This window comes from Lasioglossum baleicum, chromosome 12, assembly GCF_051020765.1.
Source record: "Lasioglossum baleicum chromosome 12, iyLasBale1, whole genome shotgun sequence".
In the NCBI taxonomy this organism is placed as follows: Eukaryota; Metazoa; Arthropoda; class Insecta; order Hymenoptera; family Halictidae; genus Lasioglossum; species Lasioglossum baleicum.
In genome coordinates this window covers 16,387,576-16,407,188 of record NC_134940.1, presented here as the reverse complement: position 1 = coordinate 16,407,188, position 19,613 = coordinate 16,387,576, and the positions used below count along the sequence as shown (strand labels likewise).

At 40.7% G+C, this 19,613-nt stretch overlaps 4 protein-coding genes across 6 annotated transcripts; 3 read left to right on the top strand and 1 right to left on the bottom strand.

The window, feature by feature from the left end:
- The first annotated feature begins 9 nt into the window (after nt 1-9).
- LOC143214450 (VWFA and cache domain-containing protein 1) lies at nt 10-7,379 on the top strand. The gene is made up of 9 exons (XM_076435531.1): nt 10-1,246; nt 1,315-1,680; nt 1,757-1,933; nt 2,482-2,951; nt 3,015-3,216; nt 3,420-3,666; nt 3,734-4,403; nt 4,738-5,116; nt 5,617-7,379. The coding sequence occupies exons 1-9, from the start codon at nt 775-777 to the stop codon at nt 6,147-6,149; spliced, it is 3,516 nt and encodes a 1,171-aa protein (XP_076291646.1). The 5' UTR covers nt 10-774; the 3' UTR covers nt 6,150-7,379.
- Nucleotides 6,961-10,800, bottom strand: Rpn1 (regulatory particle non-ATPase 1). The gene is made up of 4 exons (XM_076435532.1): nt 10,586-10,800; nt 9,659-10,386; nt 8,026-9,590; nt 6,961-7,946 (listed from the first exon to the last, which is right to left on the bottom strand). Exons 1-4 carry the CDS (start codon nt 10,661-10,663, stop codon nt 7,645-7,647), a joined length of 2,673 nt encoding a protein of 890 aa, XP_076291647.1. The 5' UTR covers nt 10,664-10,800; the 3' UTR covers nt 6,961-7,644.
- Nucleotides 10,801-11,736: 936 nt separating this feature from the next.
- Nucleotides 11,737-15,460, top strand: LOC143214452 (uncharacterized). Of its 3 annotated transcripts, none has more exons than XM_076435534.1 (3): nt 11,737-11,997; nt 12,139-13,049; nt 13,121-15,460. In XM_076435534.1, exons 2-3 carry the CDS (start codon nt 12,393-12,395, stop codon nt 14,822-14,824), a joined length of 2,361 nt encoding a protein of 786 aa, XP_076291649.1. In that variant the 5' UTR covers nt 11,737-11,997; nt 12,139-12,392; the 3' UTR covers nt 14,825-15,460. The 3 variants fall into 3 exon arrangements, with proteins under 3 accessions (XP_076291649.1, XP_076291648.1, XP_076291651.1); XM_076435533.1 differs by having other exon boundaries at nt 11,737-12,011; XM_076435536.1 differs by lacking the exon at nt 11,737-11,997 and having other exon boundaries at nt 12,023-13,049.
- A 126-nt stretch (nt 15,461-15,586) lies between these two features.
- LOC143214453 (ADP-dependent glucokinase) lies at nt 15,587-19,610 on the top strand. The gene is made up of 5 exons (XM_076435537.1): nt 15,587-16,061; nt 16,391-16,678; nt 16,750-16,886; nt 16,962-17,410; nt 18,408-19,610. The coding sequence occupies exons 1-5, from the start codon at nt 15,730-15,732 to the stop codon at nt 18,648-18,650; spliced, it is 1,449 nt and encodes a 482-aa protein (XP_076291652.1). The 5' UTR covers nt 15,587-15,729; the 3' UTR covers nt 18,651-19,610.
- The last annotated feature ends 3 nt before the right edge of the window (nt 19,611-19,613 follow it).

Below are 19,613 nucleotides of genomic sequence, written 5' to 3'. Positions count from 1 at the left end.
TTTTTGCTAATCGGTCTACAACTTCATTTCCTTCAATACCTCGATGCGAAGGGATCCACATAAATTCTACTTTACTGTTGTTGCTATACATATACAAAATTTGGGATTCTCATCAACTCCCCCTACTGGTCGTAGACAGTTATTGCACAATCGAAGCTTCTGTTATTTGAATATTCAAATGAGCAGGATTCAAAAACATCGAACTTCTCAATATTTATACCGACTAATTCGTTGTCGAATTTCGGACTAGCTAAATTAGGTCACTGGGATATCCTTTTCGTTTTGAGATAACTTTGGCGTTGAAGTTGAACGTAATTGCATGCGTTTACAAACGCCAAAGAAATGTTGAATTACACAGTTAAAAAAGATACATACCAACTAAATATACTTCGTAGTACAATAAAAAGTGTTTAAGCATTTCTTGAATATCCAGAAAAAAGTTCGAACGATTTCTGGGTAATTCGTTGAATAAGATTTACGATTTAGATTAGATCGTTTCGGCTGCAGAGCCAGAGATCAATCGAATGTATTCTGCGGAGAAGTGAAACGTTAGAGAACCGAAGAACCGTGGGATTTGAAAACCGCAAAATCTATCTGGAATATCGAGAACCCGAGATCGATTGTATTTCAATTAGAAAGTAATAAGAGTACTTTGTCCTACTATTCCCGGTCTCCACTTGTCGACCTTGTTTGTGGTGGTTGTTGGTCGTTATGGCGCCATAACGCGAATCGTTAAGGTTACAACATAGAATAGGCGTCAAGTTTGAAAACGGAATGACTGTCGAGAGGGTTCTGTGTTTGGGACTAGTTGCGATAGTTCTAGCGATTCTGCCCGCTTCGGTTGAAAATAATTCGACCGGTGACGTGAATTGTCAGTTCGGCAAAAGTTCGCGAAAACAAGTGAACGCGGAACCATTGAATGGGACATGTCTACGGGACATTGTGATTCGGCTGTCAAACGAGTTTCGCTCGATCACGGACGCGGAACTCGGTTTGATATCCTTTCAGCAGATACTCGATGCAATGGAATTCACGAACACCACCAGCAGCCTGAGCACCAGGCTATCTTTCTTGGTGGATAAACTGAACAACAAGCTACTCTCCTATGTCGAGCTTCTCAAGCAAAGCTATGATGTCGTTCAGTCGATTTTAGCAAAGAACAAAGACCAGTTTGCCTATACTGCTGTTGGAGGATTGGATAGCGTATCCATTAAACTGTCTGACTTTTGCTCGCAGATAACGCAAGGTATACTATCATAGAATCTTTCAAATCTATTCCTCCAAACGATTATCGTTTCGTTGCCTGTGTTTCAGTCCTTGCCATTGTATTGAGGAATCAAGAATTCAAGAACATACACATCCTGCCATTTATGTATCCGGCGACAATATGCGGACCTTATAGTTCCGATCATAACATCGGGCCCCTTCTATTGGCTCAATACTGCCCAAAAAAGAACGTGCTTCTGCTGTTCGAGCATGGCATGTTTATGTCTGAAGGGGACATCACTTTAGCCCAAATAACAGCAGAAAGAATAATCGATATGTTGTCACAAATGGATTATATTAATGTTATAGGGCTCTCTAGCAATAATTCTATATTTTGTAAAGACGGTTTACTGAAAGCGACCGACATAAACAAATTCCAGCTGGCCCGTTATATTCACAGCTTATCGAGAATGGGTATAATCTCTTTCTGTAGTTGGATAATTGACAAAATATGTAATTGCATTCGTATATCTTGTTCTGCAATTTCTAGAGACCAACGAAACGGTCGAGTTCAATTTCCACAAATTGGTGGAGAATGTGAAAGGCGAAATCGTCTTTATACACCTGACCAATACTCTTAAAACTACTACGCATATTACCAAGATAAACAATATGATTTCCATGGGAAAAGTGAATGGATACCTAAGAACGATCTTAATTCTATCGGGTGAGTATATTACTAAGTATAAGGGTATATAGGTTTCGCAATCCAAATTCACCCTTTTGCAAATAAAGTATTTTTAAGTATGTTAAATAAAAAGTAAATTAATTGATAAGAAATTCAAAGTTTTATTTATTTGGAAGATGTACATCAAATATTTATTTAGAAGCAATTACCAATTCATTAACTTTGTAAGGTATAAAAACTGTGTGTAGATATGTATATTCATTGGAGCCATTTTCTGATTAATAAATTTAAAAAATGGAAGGACATATGTATTTATTAAAGCGTATTGAGTATTGAATCTTTTATGTTTCCCTCGCAACATTGACACTGTTCATGTGTGCCTAACGTTACACAGCATTTGATTGTACTTTCCTGTCCATGGTGACTTCTTCTGAGCTCATGGGAGATGCTTTCAAGTGTAATTAATTTTCAATATTCTCAATAATTTTCAATAAGGTTGAATTTGACTTTCAAAAGGGTGAATTTGGAGTGCAAAGCCTATATTACTCTCGCAGTATGTTGTTTGTATACGTTGTTCTCTTTTACAGACCAGGAACCCCACGTAAACCTAAAGGAACACAACGACAGCATAGTAGTTCTTCCGAGTCAGAATATATTAGCATACGAAATATCAAAATTATTTTCGCACCTAAAATGTTCCGACGACCATAAGAAAGATTATTACTTGTCCGATCCGTATTTCGACTTGTACGGTAAAACAATGTTGTTGTCTCTAGGTCACATCACTGATAAAGCATTGATATCGTTGGATATTCAACTGCAAAATTTTGTCGACGATCTAACGTACTTTAATGCCGGTCCAAACGTATATCCCATATTATTTGACAATAAAGGCATGGTTTGGGCTCACAAAGATTTTCCACGAATGGAAACGATAATGGAACAACCCCTTAAAGTTAAATTACAACATATAGAAAATCTTTCTCCCGAGACCGTGACAATGATGATCGAACAATACGAAGGACTTGTGAACGTGGAAACAAAACTGGGCGAACAGGTACTTGGTTATTTACAAATTTGTTACGATAAAACTTATATTAATGTAGACTTTACGATTTAGAAGTGGTACAGGTGGAAGCATCTGCAACACGAGAACTTGATAGTATGTTTAGCATCGACCAGCATGGAAAGCACAGGATTCGCTGCAAAATTGATGCCGACGTTGTCGACGAATATTCTGCATCATCGACTAGATCTGTTGTTACACAGCCTTTCCGATAAAGGCGTTCTCTGCGTTAATAACAATAGACTGGAAACCTTATGTAAGTTAGCCCGCCTCCGCAAAGAAATTACGTAGTAAAATATACTTCGAATATTAACCCTTCTACGACCGCGGATGAGATATCTCGTCAATTCATATCCATAATAAAGATACACGAGATATATCGTCCATAGCATCGTATGTACGACAGCATGGTGGTGAGATAGTGGTGAAAGAGTTAAGGAAAGAACATTGATTTTCCAGCAACGGGCGTGGTTTATCTTTCTCCGTGGTGTCTGCAATCTCCAACGGAACAGCTGAAATTAGTGGATGCGGGGTCAGCCGTAACTATGCAAAGTTACATGGCGTATTTGAAGGATCTAACAGGAGTTCTCGCTAATCCTGGTCTGCGGCATTCCGTTAAGCCGGACGTAGCAATATTGACACAAATTTTGGAGTACTTTAAGGGCAGACATATAGAAAGTCCATTAAATAAATTCATAATACGAAGGTAATTTCGAACCCTGAAATAACAGCAGCTCGACAAAACGTGAGAAATAATTTCAAAATAATTTTAGATACATAATCGGAACTATGAGCGGCGTTTTAGAAGTATACCCGGGAATCATGTTCGATTCTGGTTATGATCCTAAAAGAAGAATATGGTATGCGAACGCTTTGGAGCATCCTGGGAAATTAATTTTCGCACCGCCGTATTTAGGCGCCGGTGGATCGGGCTACGTTGCTACGCTGAGCCACACTGTTCATCGTGACTCTAATTCGACTGCCCACGAAGATGCTATAGCGGTGTTGTCCATGGACGTGACGATGGGTTTCATTTCGAGGCTGTTGAAAGAAATGTTTCCCTTTTGTAACGAGTCCACGGTAAAGTGTTTCCTGATGGATGACAAGGGATACTTGGTGTCGCATCCAGCCCTGTTAGAACCTAAAGCTCTGTTAGACGGTAAAGTTGAGTTGCAGCATTTGACTCACAGAGAATCGTTGGTTGCAAACGATATATTGAATCACGAGTTATTCGTGAAGAAGAAAGTCTGCGCGAATTACTTGAACGGCACTGTGCAGAGGTATTATCAATTTAATACGTCCCTCGACGAAGTTCTCACGAACATACTTCACGGTGAACATTGCGTCAAATATCAAGTGGCTGCCGTACCTGGGACCAACGTATTTTTGGGTGTAGTCAACGTAACTTGTAATTTCCTAAAGGCTTTCTGTCCGTGTAGTACGGTAAGTAACTTCTTACTTCGAAACCCATTCGAAACCCAATATACATATATACAGCGTGCCCCACGAACTCTGTCCACTTGAATATCTTGGTTATTTCAAACAATATAAAAAGCATAAAAAATTGGACATTCCATTTAAAAGAACAAAGGTGACCTCTATATCTTCCGTCCGCCTCCACTTGCAAGAATACCATTTATACCATATTATGTAGCTTCTTAAAGCCTACAACTTCCGTAAGTAACATTTTCTCGTATTGTTTGAAATAACCAAGGTATTCAAGTGGACAGAGTTCATACATGTACATGTTCATTGATTGTTGACGACTGTTTTACAGAGAGATCGTTCCTGTTTCAACTGTAAAAGAATGGAGCAAACCGAGTGCGAATGTCCATGCGAATGCGCTTTGTATTTCTCGAACTGTGCCGACTATACCTCGTATAATTTAAACGATTTAGAACCTTGTCCAGCGTACCACGAGCAAGGGGGTAGCTCGCAAGTATCGTACACGCAATCTGCAAGTCTGAAAACGTGTCCCTCCATCGATTGCAAGTCACTTAAGACGGAGAACGAGTGCCTGGGCATTGTGGGGTGTCAGTGGTGCCATGTAGATAACGATGGAGAAACGCCGTTGCAGGTTGCGTTCTGCAGCGACATGTCGAAATGCTTTGGAGGAATTCTTGGATCGTCCATGCCACTCAACGATGGAACATACAGTAAGAAACACAGTTGTATTCGAATCGTTATACAGTGTGGTTCACCAGATATTACCATTATTCTTCGTAGCGAAGAATGTTTATATAAGGTTGAATGGTTTCGAGAGATGCATAGTTTGGTCTTGTGATTTTTTTGTAGATGGACGTGTAGAAGAGAATGGAGGTCATCAATATTTTTTTAAATAGGTATTAACTATTAATAGGTAATACTTTTTTGTAGAGAATACCAAGCTTCATCGATTGGCACAGGAAAAACTTACGATCCCATTTTAAAAAATTCTGATGACTTTCACATATCTCTTCTACGCGTCCACCTACCAAAAAATCACAAGACCAAACTATGCATCTCTCGAAACCATATTCAACCTTATACAAACATTCTTCGCTACGAATAATAATAATAATGACGAAAATCGAGGTGGTAATATCTGGTGAATCACCCTGCATACAGTTTCTTTGAAAATGTACGATGGTTTTTTTTCGTTTCTTTTGATTCACAGATTCTCAATCGACTGAAGAAACCGCAATACGAGAATGGCCATCCGTTGGTTCGGTAGCTGGAGGAATACTGGCGTTCCTTTTGATACTGGGAGTCATGTTATTTTGTTATAGACTGCGTTCCGTGCAATCTGGGCTGGAACACCAATGTTTGCACATTCACACATCGCCAGACATTTTGCGTATGACGCATCTGGAAGGCGACGCGGAACCCATAGATCTGGATCAAACGAAAAATAATTTAGACTCTCTTATAAGGGACGGCGTAGCTCCCATATCACCGTACAGGGTTTCGACCAACTATAGAAAACCGCCCGGCGGTGACAGCGATCACGGATACAGCACGATGACGCCTCACGATGACTCGGAACAGCAAACGTTCGTTGAGCCGTTGTTGTTCGTCGGTATCAATACCGAAACGGATCTAAGAAGACAATCCGTTTGTCTTCCGTCTCCCACAACTCATCTAGGGTCTCCGCACCACGTTCTAGCCCCTGTCACAGTTCATTGCAACATGGAAGCAAACTTTTGCTAATGCGCGGCATTGCAATCACCCCTAGCACCCTACGAGGAGAATTTTTATATACCGAACTATTGTTCCTTCGCGAAAGAACAAATATTTAGATTTACACACGTTACTACATTATGAAGCATAATGTAAGAGATATTTTTCCATTGGCAGCAGAGTTTATCAGTTTTATAACGTTGTTTATAAATGATCGATTTTTTTACAAGATAACGTAGCAAACACATAGGTCTATTAATAGTTTAGAGTAACTACTTATACGCGAGTAACAGTATTCTATCGATTTGAATGTTACTTAAATTGCTGTAAGTACTCGTGACGATATATAAATCTATTTTCTAATGCATCTTGATACGAGAACTAAGGCCATAATCGTTAATATCTTAATCGTGTCTGATTTTATATGCTTTATAGTTTATAGTATTTTTATAAATAGTACCATGAGAAATGCTGGCTACAGTTTCGTTAAGTTTTAAGGTCCCATCGTCGTTTGTCATGTTACATATCATTGTAAATGTGCTCGAATATCATATAAAATGACCATATATTTTTATATAAATTAAAAGCAAACTGTGTAATTCAGGTCTCTCTTTCTCTTTCTTTCTCTCTATCTATCTATCTATCTCGCATTTTGTTAATTAATTTAGTATTATCACGTAAGATAAGAAACGGGACTTATTTTTTCACGCTTAACGAAATTGTTCAAGACTAAATGAGATACCTCGTTTTGCAGTTTGTCTTTTAATGTATTTAGGAAGATTCTGTCAAGGACACAAACATCACAAATTAATTATTTATATATGATATAAGTTACTTAGCATTAGATTTTATATTAGATTTTATTGATCGATATATAAACTTGCGTAATCATTAATGGCGAAGCTATTTACATTTTTATACATCGCGACACTTGTTTGAGAAATGTGTATACCAATACTGTTGTACGCATTCAAAAATACGAAGAAGGCTTTCCTGCAGCTAAAATGATCTGTGAGCTAAGAGGTAATCTCTTGGTCTTACATTGTATACACTTGTTTCAATGACCACTCGTAGCATGATCTTGCCAACGTGTTTGTAAGCATTCGTTGTAAATCAAGAAAACGCGATTTTTCCGCCGTGAACGAAGATATTGTACTGTATATTTTCCTAACTTGTAAATGTAGAAGAAAATTATACTTTTTGAACGATTTACATGTTGTATCAGTATTTTCGATATTAAAGTATAACTACCGTTAAAAAGTTGTGGTTTTATTATTACCGTACATAAAATACAAAAAAAAAAGAAAGGAAAGATTATCAAATCTGAAAGGTTTATTCGTTTCATTGTTTCTAATGTCTGGTCGAAAAATAAATGAACATGATTTTGGTTGTCACTTAAGATTTTGCTATTAATCAGGAGATCATCTCATCAGTATACACGCAGTAACATTCATTTATATTTTACGCTAGGGACCGATGTATAATGTGAATTGTGTGTGTTTCCGTTAATGTATTAGCGTTTCAGTTAAGGGACGAAGTCTGGATTTTTTCTTAAAATTACAAAACCTTCCATGATCGGTGTTAAGGGAGTGTATTCTTCCGTAGCCAATTCGGCTCGTTCGCCGTACGCCAATAGAACAGGCGTGGTATGTGTTTGGAAACCTGTGATAGTTTTTGGCTTTCCTGCTTGACCCACCACGTCCACGGCGAGACCGACTCTCACGGGAACAGGAAGAGGATTCAATTTTTCGTCGAAGGTTACCAACATCCTCGGTTGCATTGCAACTGCTAGCGTGTACAAGAGATAATGCGAGCGACCAAGAATCACTGTAACAAAAAGAACGTGACGATTGTAGAACAGTTTCGTATAGACGAGTACAATACAGTTATCGAAAAACACACTCACGGTTCTTTACGTCCAGGAAACCGATGAGAGTAGCTAGAAGACCAGCCAATGCTACAGGACTTAAGATCTGTCTATCGCTGTGGTAAGGGGACAACGTCAATGTTCCTTTACCAAGATGAGTAAGACCCTGCGCTATACGTACCATGAACAAATTATTTGGATCTTTCGCGTGAAATTGAGCAAGCTGTCTCAACATCGCGGCCAATCTCGCATTATTCGTTCCTGCCCCGACCAGTCCCATTGCGAAGATCGCATTGTGAGCTACTTCGGGATCGCTGTCGTGAGAGAATTTCGACAGCGTGTCGAGTATATTCAACTTTGGATTGGAAACCGATATAAGCCCAAGAGCAAGAGGAACCGATCGTCGGATCACAGGCTCGCAGTAACGTAGCAAATGACCGAACGTTCTGTACGCCATTTCAGCGCCAATCTCTTCTCCCATGGCGATCAGAGCGATACCAAGTACAGCGATCGCTTGCCTGGACGCGAGGCTGTCTCGTTCGTCTTCTTCCTTCATATCTTTATCCTTTCGGTCGGTCTTGTCGTCGCTCTTCTCGTTGGACGGTTCGTAGTGTTCGGAACAAATGTGCAGCAGATGTTGAATTTTTAGAACATTCCCAGTGCCTGCGTACGCGCACACTTCTACCAGAGTCGTGGACATCGACCTGAAAGGTTCCGGCAGTACTTCCAGAGTAGCTATTATCGCCTCTGCCGCTTCTTGTTTGCCCAAGAAACACAGTCCAACTCCTAGAGCCAGATACCGTGCGTAGGTGTCTCGAAGGTCCGCCGCGGACTTGTACATTAAGCTCTGCATAATGGTCGTGGCGACGTAAGCGTTACAAGAACCGACAGCAACCATGCCCAACGCTAGACAAGTCACTCCTACTACTTCCCAGTGTGATTTCGGATCGCTGAGCACTGGGATCAACAAGCCGAACACTGCTTCGCGATTCGAACCTGCGTATGCCAATCCAAGACCGACGATCGCACCGATGCGCATCGTCGGGCTGCTGTGTAAAACGTAATCCGAAAGAAGAGCCAAAGCAGGATCGCATTCGATTCGAACACGACAATTAACCAGACCGCAAGCTAACAATGCTCCGGATTTAATGTAGTCCTCGGAGGAATACAGATACTTGTCTATCGGCGTTAAACCACCGTCGACGTCCCACAGCAACACAAGACCAAGAGACGCGGTTGCACTCAACATTCCATGCTCTTTATTTTTATACAACCATTTGTTACCGTCTTCGTTTAATAATTTATCGTGACCGAACGCTGCATTCACGAACCCATTAACGAAGCTGGCTGCGAGATTTTGCCTAGCCGAATCCACTTGGCCACCGCCGAACGGAGCTCTCGAGTTTTCTAAATGTGACTTGTACACGTCCTCTGGTGTTTTCGGCTCCATTATGTCCAATTCACGGGCCAGATTTAGAAAGTGATAATTCAACAGGGAATTCGACATAATCTCTACCAGATCCTCGTATTCCGGAGTCGACTCCGGCAATTCTAAGAAAATCTGCTGCCTGCCCAACATGAACGCCAACTGTTTCTGTACCGATCTGAAAAATTCGAAACGTTAGAAACCGTTTGATTAAACGAGATTTATCTCGACAACGATCCCACTCACAGATCTGTACATTTGATGAATATGTCTTCGATGAGCGGCAAATCGTTGAGCTGCATCGCCAGTCTCACAGCTTGCGGATACAGGCCGAATTTTCTGTAGAGTTTCGCAGCTGCGTAAAGCAGAGTACTGTTCTCTGGATCGGCTACGTAAGGTACACAGCTTGTCAAGTACAAGCAAACGCGCTGATACGCGCTCTCATCTACGTACTGCTCTAATAAATCTAATCTTTCGATTTCCATTAATAGGTCGCAAGCTTCGGTTTCTGCGTTGTGAGCCATATTGTACGGCACAATCTCGTGTACCAGAGCAATTAACTTCTTGCTTGTAGCCTCAGCGTCGTCTGCCAGCTCGTCCCATTCGCTGGCTAGTTCTCCGGACAAGTGTCTCACGTATTCGTGTCCCCACTCTCCGATAGCTAACCTGGATCCGGTAAGTCTATACTTTAAGCATTCTCTGCCCTCGCTAACAGTCATCGCAAGGACAGAAATAATATCTGAACACAGTTCCTTAGATTTTACATTAGTCATTTTGTCATAAATAGCTTTCATAGTGTCATAGTGGGAACGCAAGAACTTCAGTGGCTTGGGAACGCTGGTCATCGAGGTGGTCGATGCGCGAATGTGAGACTGCAGAGATTCTAAAGCAGGATAGTGTAAATTCGTATTCTGATCTTGTAGACGTTCGACAAGACTAGTGAGTTCCTCTTGCAGAAGTTTGTCTTCTTCGGACTAAAAACATATTACATTAAGTAAAATTGTTTAAATGTATAACAATATTAAATTCGTTTCTACTTTAATAATAGAACGTCTTCAATGCGTAATATGTAGAGGTGTAAACAACAATTTAATTATTGATTGTCATGATATGTTTCGAAACAACCGTGTTCATTGTTAACATTGTCCAATGGAACGAAAATCGGAAACTCACCAATTCATTTTTCTCTTCCTCCTTTCCATTTCTGATGTCTTTGCTTGGCTTTATTTCCGCTTTAACACTTTCCGGCATTTTGTTTCAATTATTTCATACGATAGATACAAAATACAAAAAACTCGTCGATCTCCTCCCAGGAATTGTTAGTGTTTTAGGTTACAGAATAACCGTAAAGACTATTTGCGAGTCACTCAGACTCGTCATAGATCACAGAGAACCACAGAGAACCCACAGAGAGTGGGTTACTTCATTCTTCATTTCTATTGGTCGAGCATTACTTGTACCAGAGAGTAAATATAGATAATATACTCCCTGCTTGTATATATCAGAGCACAGCAGGCTGTGATCAGAGCAGAGTTGGGCAAAATGTAATTTCAATTACAGTTACAATTACTTGCCAATTACTGTAATTTGGAATTGCAGAAATACAATTACAATTACATGTAATTGTAATTGGAATTGCAATTACTTGACGAACACTGTAATTGTAATTGTGGTCCGCAATTACAATTACTGGTTGAGCGAAAGTAATTGCAATTCCAATTCCAATTACATGTAATTGTAACTGTAATTGTTAGTAGCAGTTACAAGACTTACAAGTAATTGTAGCTGGTAGCTGCAATTCCTTTCCAAACTCCAAACAGACGACGCTCGCGCGTCGCGTGTGAATGTTCACGTTCACGCGCGACGCGCGAGCGTCGTCTGTTTGGAGTTTGGAAAGGAATTGCAGCTACCAGCCACAATTACTTGTAACTGCTACTAACAATTACAGTTACAATTACATGTCATTGGAATTGGAATTGCAGAAATACAATTACAATTACATGTAATTGTAATTGGAATTGCAATTACTTTCGCTGAACCAGTAATTGTAATTGTGGTCCGAAATTACAATTACTGGTTGAGCGAAAGTAATTGCAATTACAATTACAGTTACATGTAATTGTAATTGAAGATGTAATTAATTACTCATGTAATTAATTCCTGCCCAACTCTGGATCAGAGATATCCTGGGTACATTCCGATTCACGCATGATGCGAATACACTGTATAGTGTATTAGTATAAGAGTCTCTATGCATACACTGAACAGTGTATGCGCATCATGCGTGAATCGGAATGTACCCCCTGTTTGCTATATATACCATACCAGAACCATACTTTACCATACCTGCTTGTGCCAATGAGAACACGCCATAAAAATGGTAAACGAGAGTATATTTACAGTTGAATATTGAACGTTGATTGCAGTTGATTGTTGAATCGAATAGTGAAAAACACGTGCGTTCCATCACGTTCCATGGACAAATATGAAATGATAGAATCCCAAGACTCGACGGCGCGAGTCTTGAAAGATAAATGTGAAAATTCTGTTTTAATGCAAAATGAATTGCGCGGTGAATCGTATAGGTTAGAATTCGATGGTATTTACACATATTATTTTTTCATGGATTATTTTATCTTATTGAAATACTGATCGACGATTACCTTTTTCACGTTTGCGTACATATCACGAGTGTATTTTAATCTATTCATTTTTTTATCCGCTAGCCTACGAGAGCTCGATGATGTAAATGTAAATAACGAAAATGTCAAAAGCAGATACAGTGCCAGAGGAAACGTATAATTTATTATCTGAGAGATTTAGTACTGACTTTTCAGAACACGAGTTCTCATTAAAGGGTACTTAATCCTTTACCTCCGAGAAAAAAGATAGATATATATATATATGTATATTTATAAATTGTGATACATAGCAAGGTAAATACTATATAAGTTGTCCAGAAAATCATAGCACTGAAACAATGAATTTGCATTGTGATATCGTGAACAAGAGACTATTTCGCCGTGGACAAGTTGATGTCATGGACATGCCAGTCAAATTAACCAGCAATTACAAGTACTTCTTCGTTTATGAGGATCAAGTATCTAAGTTTGTTGTGCTGAAAGGATTACACGGAAATACTGCGAGCGAAGTGGCTATGAAACTTCTAGACGTGTTAGCCATCATCGGAGCACCGCAGGTTATACAAAGTAACAACGGACGTAAGTTCGCAGAACAGGTTGTGCAGGAGTTACGTTTTTTATGGAAAGATTTCGTTATTCTTCATGGAGACATTTCCGAGAATAAAGAGAACAACAGAGATTTTAAGAACTTGCTCGAATGCTGGGCTCAGAGAAACCCTACCACGACGTGGTACGAAGCTCTGAAACATGTACAGATTTTACAAAATTCCACCTTTCGATGCGAGAATGGAAAGATTCCGTATGACATACTGTTTGGTAGAAATGTGCACGAGGAATTTCAAAAGAGAACTAGCACAATGGGTAACAAGGAAGACATATGGACAGAAGAAGAATGGATTAGTCTTGTATCCGATATGTCTACCGTTAGCGAAAAGGAAGAGGCTGATAGGTTTATGGAAAGTTCAGATTCTATAGATATTAAAGACATGGATTGCGTAAGTATAATGTTAGATTACGTATTTGTTTCTTTACGCTAATTAATGATCAATATCGTTTCGTTTATTAGTGGAGGGACGACAGCAATTCTGCCAGCGAAATCAGGAACGAGCTTACGAAAGAGCCTCCCAATTTTAATTTTGTCAATGTTAAAAGCGAACCGTTGAACATGCATACCGAAGATTCTGTGTGCGAAGACATACTGGCCGATGATAAAATTAAGTCAGTCCCTGGGAACGAAGAATTGAAATGCAAGATCTGCCAGAAGCAGTATATGAGACTCGGTCACCTGAAAAACCATATGCAGTGGCACAACAAAGGGAAGAAGTTCGAGTGCACCTTGTGCAACAAGACGTTCCATGTTTGCAGCTTGTACGAGAAACATATGCGACAATCGCATCGACAAACGCATAGTTTAAACAGGACGAGAAGAAGCAGAGATCGTTCGCAAGAAGAAGAAGAAACGATGTCGAACGAGAAATCATCCGAATTGAATAGTTCTGCGAACGCAGATTCTACTCAAAAGAATTTGAAAACTGAGGACGAAGGCCCTCAGGCACCGAAACGTTTATGCCTACTTAAGGAACGGAAAAGTGCGTCTACGGAGAAGGTAAGCAACGGAGAGTCATCTTTGGAATGCACTTACTGCAAGCAGACATTTAGTTTCCCTAGCGTATTGAAAAGGCACATGCGATCTCACACGAACGAAAGGCCATACATTTGCGAGATTTGTAACAAGAGTTTCAAACAGTTAGGGCATCTAAGTCAACATTCGTTGACGCACAAGGACTACCGTTCGTTCCAGTGCGCGGTCTGCGGAACCAAGTTCGGCAGTTTGACCGCGTTGAAGGTGCACACGCATCAGCGCAAGCACAAGGGAGGCTACGTGACGAAATCGAAAAAGCCCATTCGGTTGTTCGAATGCGACAATTGCAAGAAGGTCTTCACGACTAAAAGCGTGCTGGAGCGACACGTACTGACCCATTCGCACGAGCGTCTGTTTCCCTGTATCGTTTGCGGGAAAAAGTTCAAACAAGCGGGCCACGTGAAGTCGCACATGTTGGTTCACACCGGCGAGCGGAAGTTCGAATGTACAGTCTGCAAGAAGAGGTTCAGCCTGCGGAACTCGCTGAAGAAGCACATGTACGTGCACAATGGGGAGAAGCCGTATCAGTGCGACGTGTGCGGCGCCCGGTTCCTCGAAAAGAGGAACTTGAACGGACACCTGATGACTCACACGAACGAGCGTCCGTTCCGCTGCAAGATCTGCGGGAAACGGTATACTTTGGCGGACACTTTGCGTCGCCACATAAGCGCCGCTCACGAAGACGGTCGCACGTACCAATGCGAGATCTGTGCGAAAATGTTTAAGCAGCTGGCCCATCTTTCCGTTCATAAGAAAGTGCACAACGACGAGCGGCCGTTCCAGTGTCATCTGTGCGAGAAGAACTTTAAGCATAAGAACGTCCTGAAGTCTCATCTGGCTATTCACGCGAACGTCAGGCCGTTCGAATGCGACATCTGCAAGGCCACCTTCGTCAGAAAGACCAACTTGCAGACGCACATCGCCTCCTCCCACATGAACGAGAGGCCGTACGTTTGCACGATTTGTGGCAAACGGTTCAAGCAAATTAGCCACTTGAATGGTCACGTGGTGGTGCACAGTAACTTAATGCCTTATCAGTGCGACTACTGCGATCGACGTTGCAACAGACTCGACAATTTGAAAAAACATATGCGCCTTCATACGAAAAACAAGGAGGGAGTAGTTTAAATGAATGGCGAGATATATCTCGTCGAGTTTTAAGAACTCGAATGTGCGCGAGTACTCGACCCTGTGTGTATTATTAATTGTAAAATCTCTGAATATATCGGACAATTCTTGTCTAAAATTGTAAATTTAGTTCAACGAATTGAATACTTTCTATTAGAGATGGCGATTAAGGTACAAACACATTATTATCGCGTCGCGTGGGCTCGCGTGCTATCACGTTCTACAATACAGAGGACATACTGATGGATATACATTTACATATATTGCTCACACTCTATTACTTGTTTTCATAGGAATAGTAATGTGTTTATACCTTTACGATCGTCTGGACTTCGAGTATTTTTATATATATATCTGACATATATAGAATCTCGCAATCGCATGCACACGGCGGAAAAATGTTACTACTCTTCCCCTGGTATTTTTTATTAATCTATAGCGTAAGTTCTCTCCCGCTGATGAAATTTACGAGTATACATATAGAGATCGACGTGCTGCATAATTGTACAGAAACGTGGAAAATAAATGTCTAATTTTAGACAGAGATTTGAAAGCGTATGCATGTATGAATGAAATCGATGATATATATGTATCCGAACGTTATATCATTGTGGTAATATTTTTTTTTTAAATAAACATTCTCAGAAGAAACTACACGAACGCGTTCTCCTTCTTCGTACACTATCCCGTTATTGAGAAGCGATAAGAAAAGGTTTCGACTTATACATGTGGGATAATGTTGATTGTTGCGTATCGCGGAGAACGAGAAACACAATTTACGCGATAAGTATGCATCGCATCGATTGCATTGCACGTTTACAGAAACCGTGTGTATATGTACTCGCGTGTAGAGTGTCAGTAGATATAGTTGCGGCGTTGGTGCATTGTTCTCATTGGTGTCTGACATGGGGTATAACAGAGGGTTGAAATTCGGAACGGCCGTCACTCTACTGACGGTTTTGGTGGCGATTTATTACAGAAACACCGAGAACGTTCTTCAGAAACGTTTGCAAACTTTAATTCACGGATTGGAGACGCTGGAAAACAAACACGTGATCACCTCGAAGCCGAAAGTCGCGATAGGTTATGGTGTGTGCACTGACGTTTTCGTGAACGCCGATCAGCTGCTGAAATACACCGAGGAGATCGGCCAACCGGAACATTTCGATGAAATTTACACAGAGTTGGAGTTGCTCAAAAGTTTTGCTTATTATTTCCGATATGGAGCCGCCGCGGAGTGAGTCTCCTACTTATTTGTCTTTTTCCCTTGATCTTCATGGTCTTCTTTAACCCTTTGCACTCCGAATTATTTTGCAATTTTGTTATCAACAACTCTCTACTAGTAGTAGTAGTAGTAGTAGTATTTATTTAAACAGTGTTTAAATTATTTTACAACCCCATTGATGTAGGTATAGTATCAATAGGAGTCTTTTTTTTTACATGAGAACAGATTAATCAGTTTTACATTACTTCTTATGGGAAAAGTTGGTTTGGTATACGTCCCATTCTTTTTTTTTTATTAAGATCGCATACCGAGGTTCCACTGTATTTGTCTACGTTTTGCAGGAGATTCATGGCGAATCGGACATTGTTTGACGAGCTCGTCGCCAAAGCTCGCACGTTCCCGTCCTTCTATTCCACTATCGGCGGAAATGCGGCGGTTATGGCACTACGATTCGCGAAAGAAGGCTGCGACGTGACGCTCGCCGCCAAGTTGACCAAGTCTTTGCACCAGATGATGCCGCAGGTGATCAACATCGTTGGAGGAGAAGTAAAACGGGACGATATTCACTTGATCATAGAGTACAAACGCGGAGAGGTTTGGGGTCCTTACTCCAGTGCTAGAGCAAACAGGTGTCGTATCGTATTGTATTAATCCTGGAAAATGTTCTTCGAATAATAACATCCTTCAAATAATCCTCCAGATACATAGTCCACAACGATGTGAACAATCCGATGATAAGCTCCATCGATGCATTCGATGAAGTCTTGTCTCAAACCGAGCCTAATTTGCTTGTGGTCAGCGGTCTACAAATGATGGATAGTTACCCTTACCCAGAAGGTAATAGTCATCCTAACGTACCAAGAATATAATCTTCTGTATCGGTCTAACAAAACTCTTCGATTCCCCAATTAGGCGAACAGCAGAGGCTTTTGTTCAAGGTGAAGAAGCAGATGATGGAACGGTCCCAAACCACAAAAATCCACTTCGAAATGGCATCGTTTGTGGATGCTGGGCTGCTGTTCGAGTTGTGCGACTCGATCATTCCTTACGCGGATAGTTTAGGCATGAACGAACAAGAAATCACCAACCTGCATAACGCCGTGTATTACAGGAACATTTCGTTGGTTGCCAATTCGACGCCGCGTATCGCGTCGGTTCTGGATCAAATGCGAACGCTGTTCAAAGTGATACGCATGAAGAGTAGATCGGTTCCCCATGCGCGAGAGCTCACACGTATTCATGTACATACGTTGGCCTATCAAGCCATATTCACCGTAAAAGGATCCATGTGGAAGAACACTATGGCTGCGGCAGCCAAAGCGTCCTTAACAGCTCACAGACACGTCTGCGCCACGAGTAATGTACGTACAATATCGATGCGAATGCAAATGATTTCATTGGAACGCTGTGCGCTTTCAAATAACTTAACGGGGTAGACTCGTTATCCTAGGATTGCAAGGATGCACCTTCTCATTTCTCTATAAAAGATAATGGGGTTTTACAGTAGTCAAAACCGCTAAATAAAAGTCAATCTAGGCCGCGATCGCCCTCAAAAATCCTATTTTTACGTTTACGAGGTGTAATTTGCATTATTTGAAAGTACAGCTTGTCAAATCTAGCTGTGCGGTTGACCAAAACTTAGGAATATGCAGACAAAAACAAAGACCGCACTTGACGAGAGAAGGATGCAACATATGAACGGTAAGGTACATTATTTCTTAGGGTGGATTTATAGTGGAGCAGCGAGGTGAGCTGTGCGGAGAAAAAAAAAGAAAAACAAAGAAAATACATATGTACTTTTTCATTAGTATGTGTCGAAATGTTGTCACGAATGCTGGTTTCTTTTCACCGCGCCGCTATCATCGATGCTCGCAGCTCCACTATAAATCCACACTTACAGCAGTAAACATACAAAACAACTGTTTGCATGTTTGTGTGAATACACTTGTGTCACTTTACTTTTTAACTGAACTGTCGCCACGTGCATCGTTTGACAGATGACGATCAGTTCACCGTCGTTGCGAGGTTCCGCCTATTTACCATTGCGCAGCGGGGACATTCAGCCTGATTCAGCCGCACAGCTAGATTTGACAAGCTGTACATAGCTATAGCTGCGCATGTAGCTATTTTCATAAAGCTGCGACAGCTACATGCTGCCGAATAATACAAATTACACCTCGTAAACGTAAAAATAGGACTTTTGAGGGCGATCGTGGCCTAGATTAATCTTTTATCTAGCGCTTTCGATTACTGGAAAAGACCATATTTGCATTATCGAGGAATGAGAAGCACCCTTGCAATCCTAGAAAAACGAGTCTACCTCCTTCATCGTGTACTCAAGTTTACGAACCGTTTCAGGTGGACGTGAAGAAAGCAGCGTTGATGTTGGACGATAGCTTCTCGACTTCCATCATCGATGGCACCCGAATAGCGCTGGATATCAACAAACCAGTGTCGTGTTGGGACGAGATACTGAAAACAGGAACCGAAGACGTTACCATTCAAGTATGCGTCGCGCCAGTTTTAGTTTGCACCGAAGCTGTTCAAACTGCCGGTGGCGGTGATAATGTTTCAAGCGCGGGTCTAATATTGCAAATCTAAGCATCGTATTGTTCGCAAACAACTAAACGACATCGAAGTATCTTTATTATCAGTACTGTTCCGCTTCGGCACTCGGGTAGTGAAATTAGTTTTCACAGCACCAACGCTTCGGATGATTAGATTACCGTTCATTCCACGAGACGTCATTCCAAAGTAGACAAAGGTGTTCAATCGTGTCACTTCGCAAAGGGAACATTTTTTTAAGAATTTTTTTAAAACAATGACACGTTTTGATATATCGTACTCCTGTTGAAAGTTAGCCGATTCGAAGTTAGCGTAGGCGCTAATGATTTTATAACCGATTGACATGTTTATTGTCAAGTGTGCGCGTGTGTGTATGCAATGAATTAGGATTTTAAGCAAACTAAAAGTTTGTCAAATGTTCTACCACTTATTGTTCCGTACATGACAGGAACGGTGATCGTGACTGACAATGAGACCGTGTAAAATACTGAATATTACTTTTGAGAAAAGTACCGACACGATTAATGAGAATGTAAATGACACACGATAAAGATGTTTAAAAAAAGACAGACTAAATGTCAATTCATTCCATGCACGAGTTGTCCCGGCAACCAATCGTAGAGTTGAAAGATAGCATTTATCCGCGGATTACACAGTTTGTGTATACGAAGCAAGTAGTGGAAGTTTGTCTTTGCAAATTCGTTTCATTGTGTGATAGAAAAACGCAGTTGTATCTTGAGAGAATTATTGTTAAATAATCAAGCAACACGTTCGAAAGTGTTATGACAATACTAAACGAGGACATCGGGCATGTTAGTACAATACTTATGCCTAGAGTATGTTTTATGTTATACACTGTGCCATGGAATATTTAATGAATTTGATAAAAAAAAAAAGGAAATTCCATATTTCAATTGTATATCTGTGTGATTTTACGCGGAAAAGGAAATTTTTCAAAGTGCTGAATAAAGCATAATCGAGCAATGCACACAATTATCG

Bases quoted from the DNA above. Each gene is read 5' to 3' on its own strand.
- Rpn1 (XM_076435532.1), bottom strand. From the start codon at position 10,663: ATGCCGGAAAGTGTTAAAGCGGAAATAAAGCCAAGCAAAGACATCAGA. The intron at 9,591-9,658 runs GTGAGTGGGATC...CGAATTTTTCAG, and splicing joins TTCATCAAATGTACAGATCT to ATCGGTACAGAAACAGTTGG. The intron at 7,947-8,025 runs GTGAGTGTGTTT...TTTTTGTTACAG, and splicing joins TTTCCTGGACGTAAAGAACC to TGATTCTTGGTCGCTCGCAT.
- LOC143214452 (XM_076435534.1), top strand. From the start codon at position 12,393: ATGAATTTGCATTGTGATATCGTGAACAAGAGACTATTTCGCCGTGGA. The intron at 13,050-13,120 runs GTAAGTATAATG...TTCGTTTATTAG, and splicing joins ATATTAAAGACATGGATTGC to TGGAGGGACGACAGCAATTC.
- LOC143214450 (XM_076435531.1), top strand. From the start codon at position 775: ATGACTGTCGAGAGGGTTCTGTGTTTGGGACTAGTTGCGATAGTTCTA. The intron at 1,681-1,756 runs GTATAATCTCTT...TGCAATTTCTAG, and splicing joins TCACAGCTTATCGAGAATGG to AGACCAACGAAACGGTCGAG. The intron at 3,667-3,733 runs GTAATTTCGAAC...AAATAATTTTAG, and splicing joins AATAAATTCATAATACGAAG to ATACATAATCGGAACTATGA.
- LOC143214453 (XM_076435537.1), top strand. From the start codon at position 15,730: ATGGGGTATAACAGAGGGTTGAAATTCGGAACGGCCGTCACTCTACTG. The intron at 16,062-16,390 runs GTGAGTCTCCTA...TACGTTTTGCAG, and splicing joins CGATATGGAGCCGCCGCGGA to GAGATTCATGGCGAATCGGA. The intron at 17,411-18,407 runs GTACGTACAATA...GAACCGTTTCAG, and splicing joins ACGTCTGCGCCACGAGTAAT to GTGGACGTGAAGAAAGCAGC.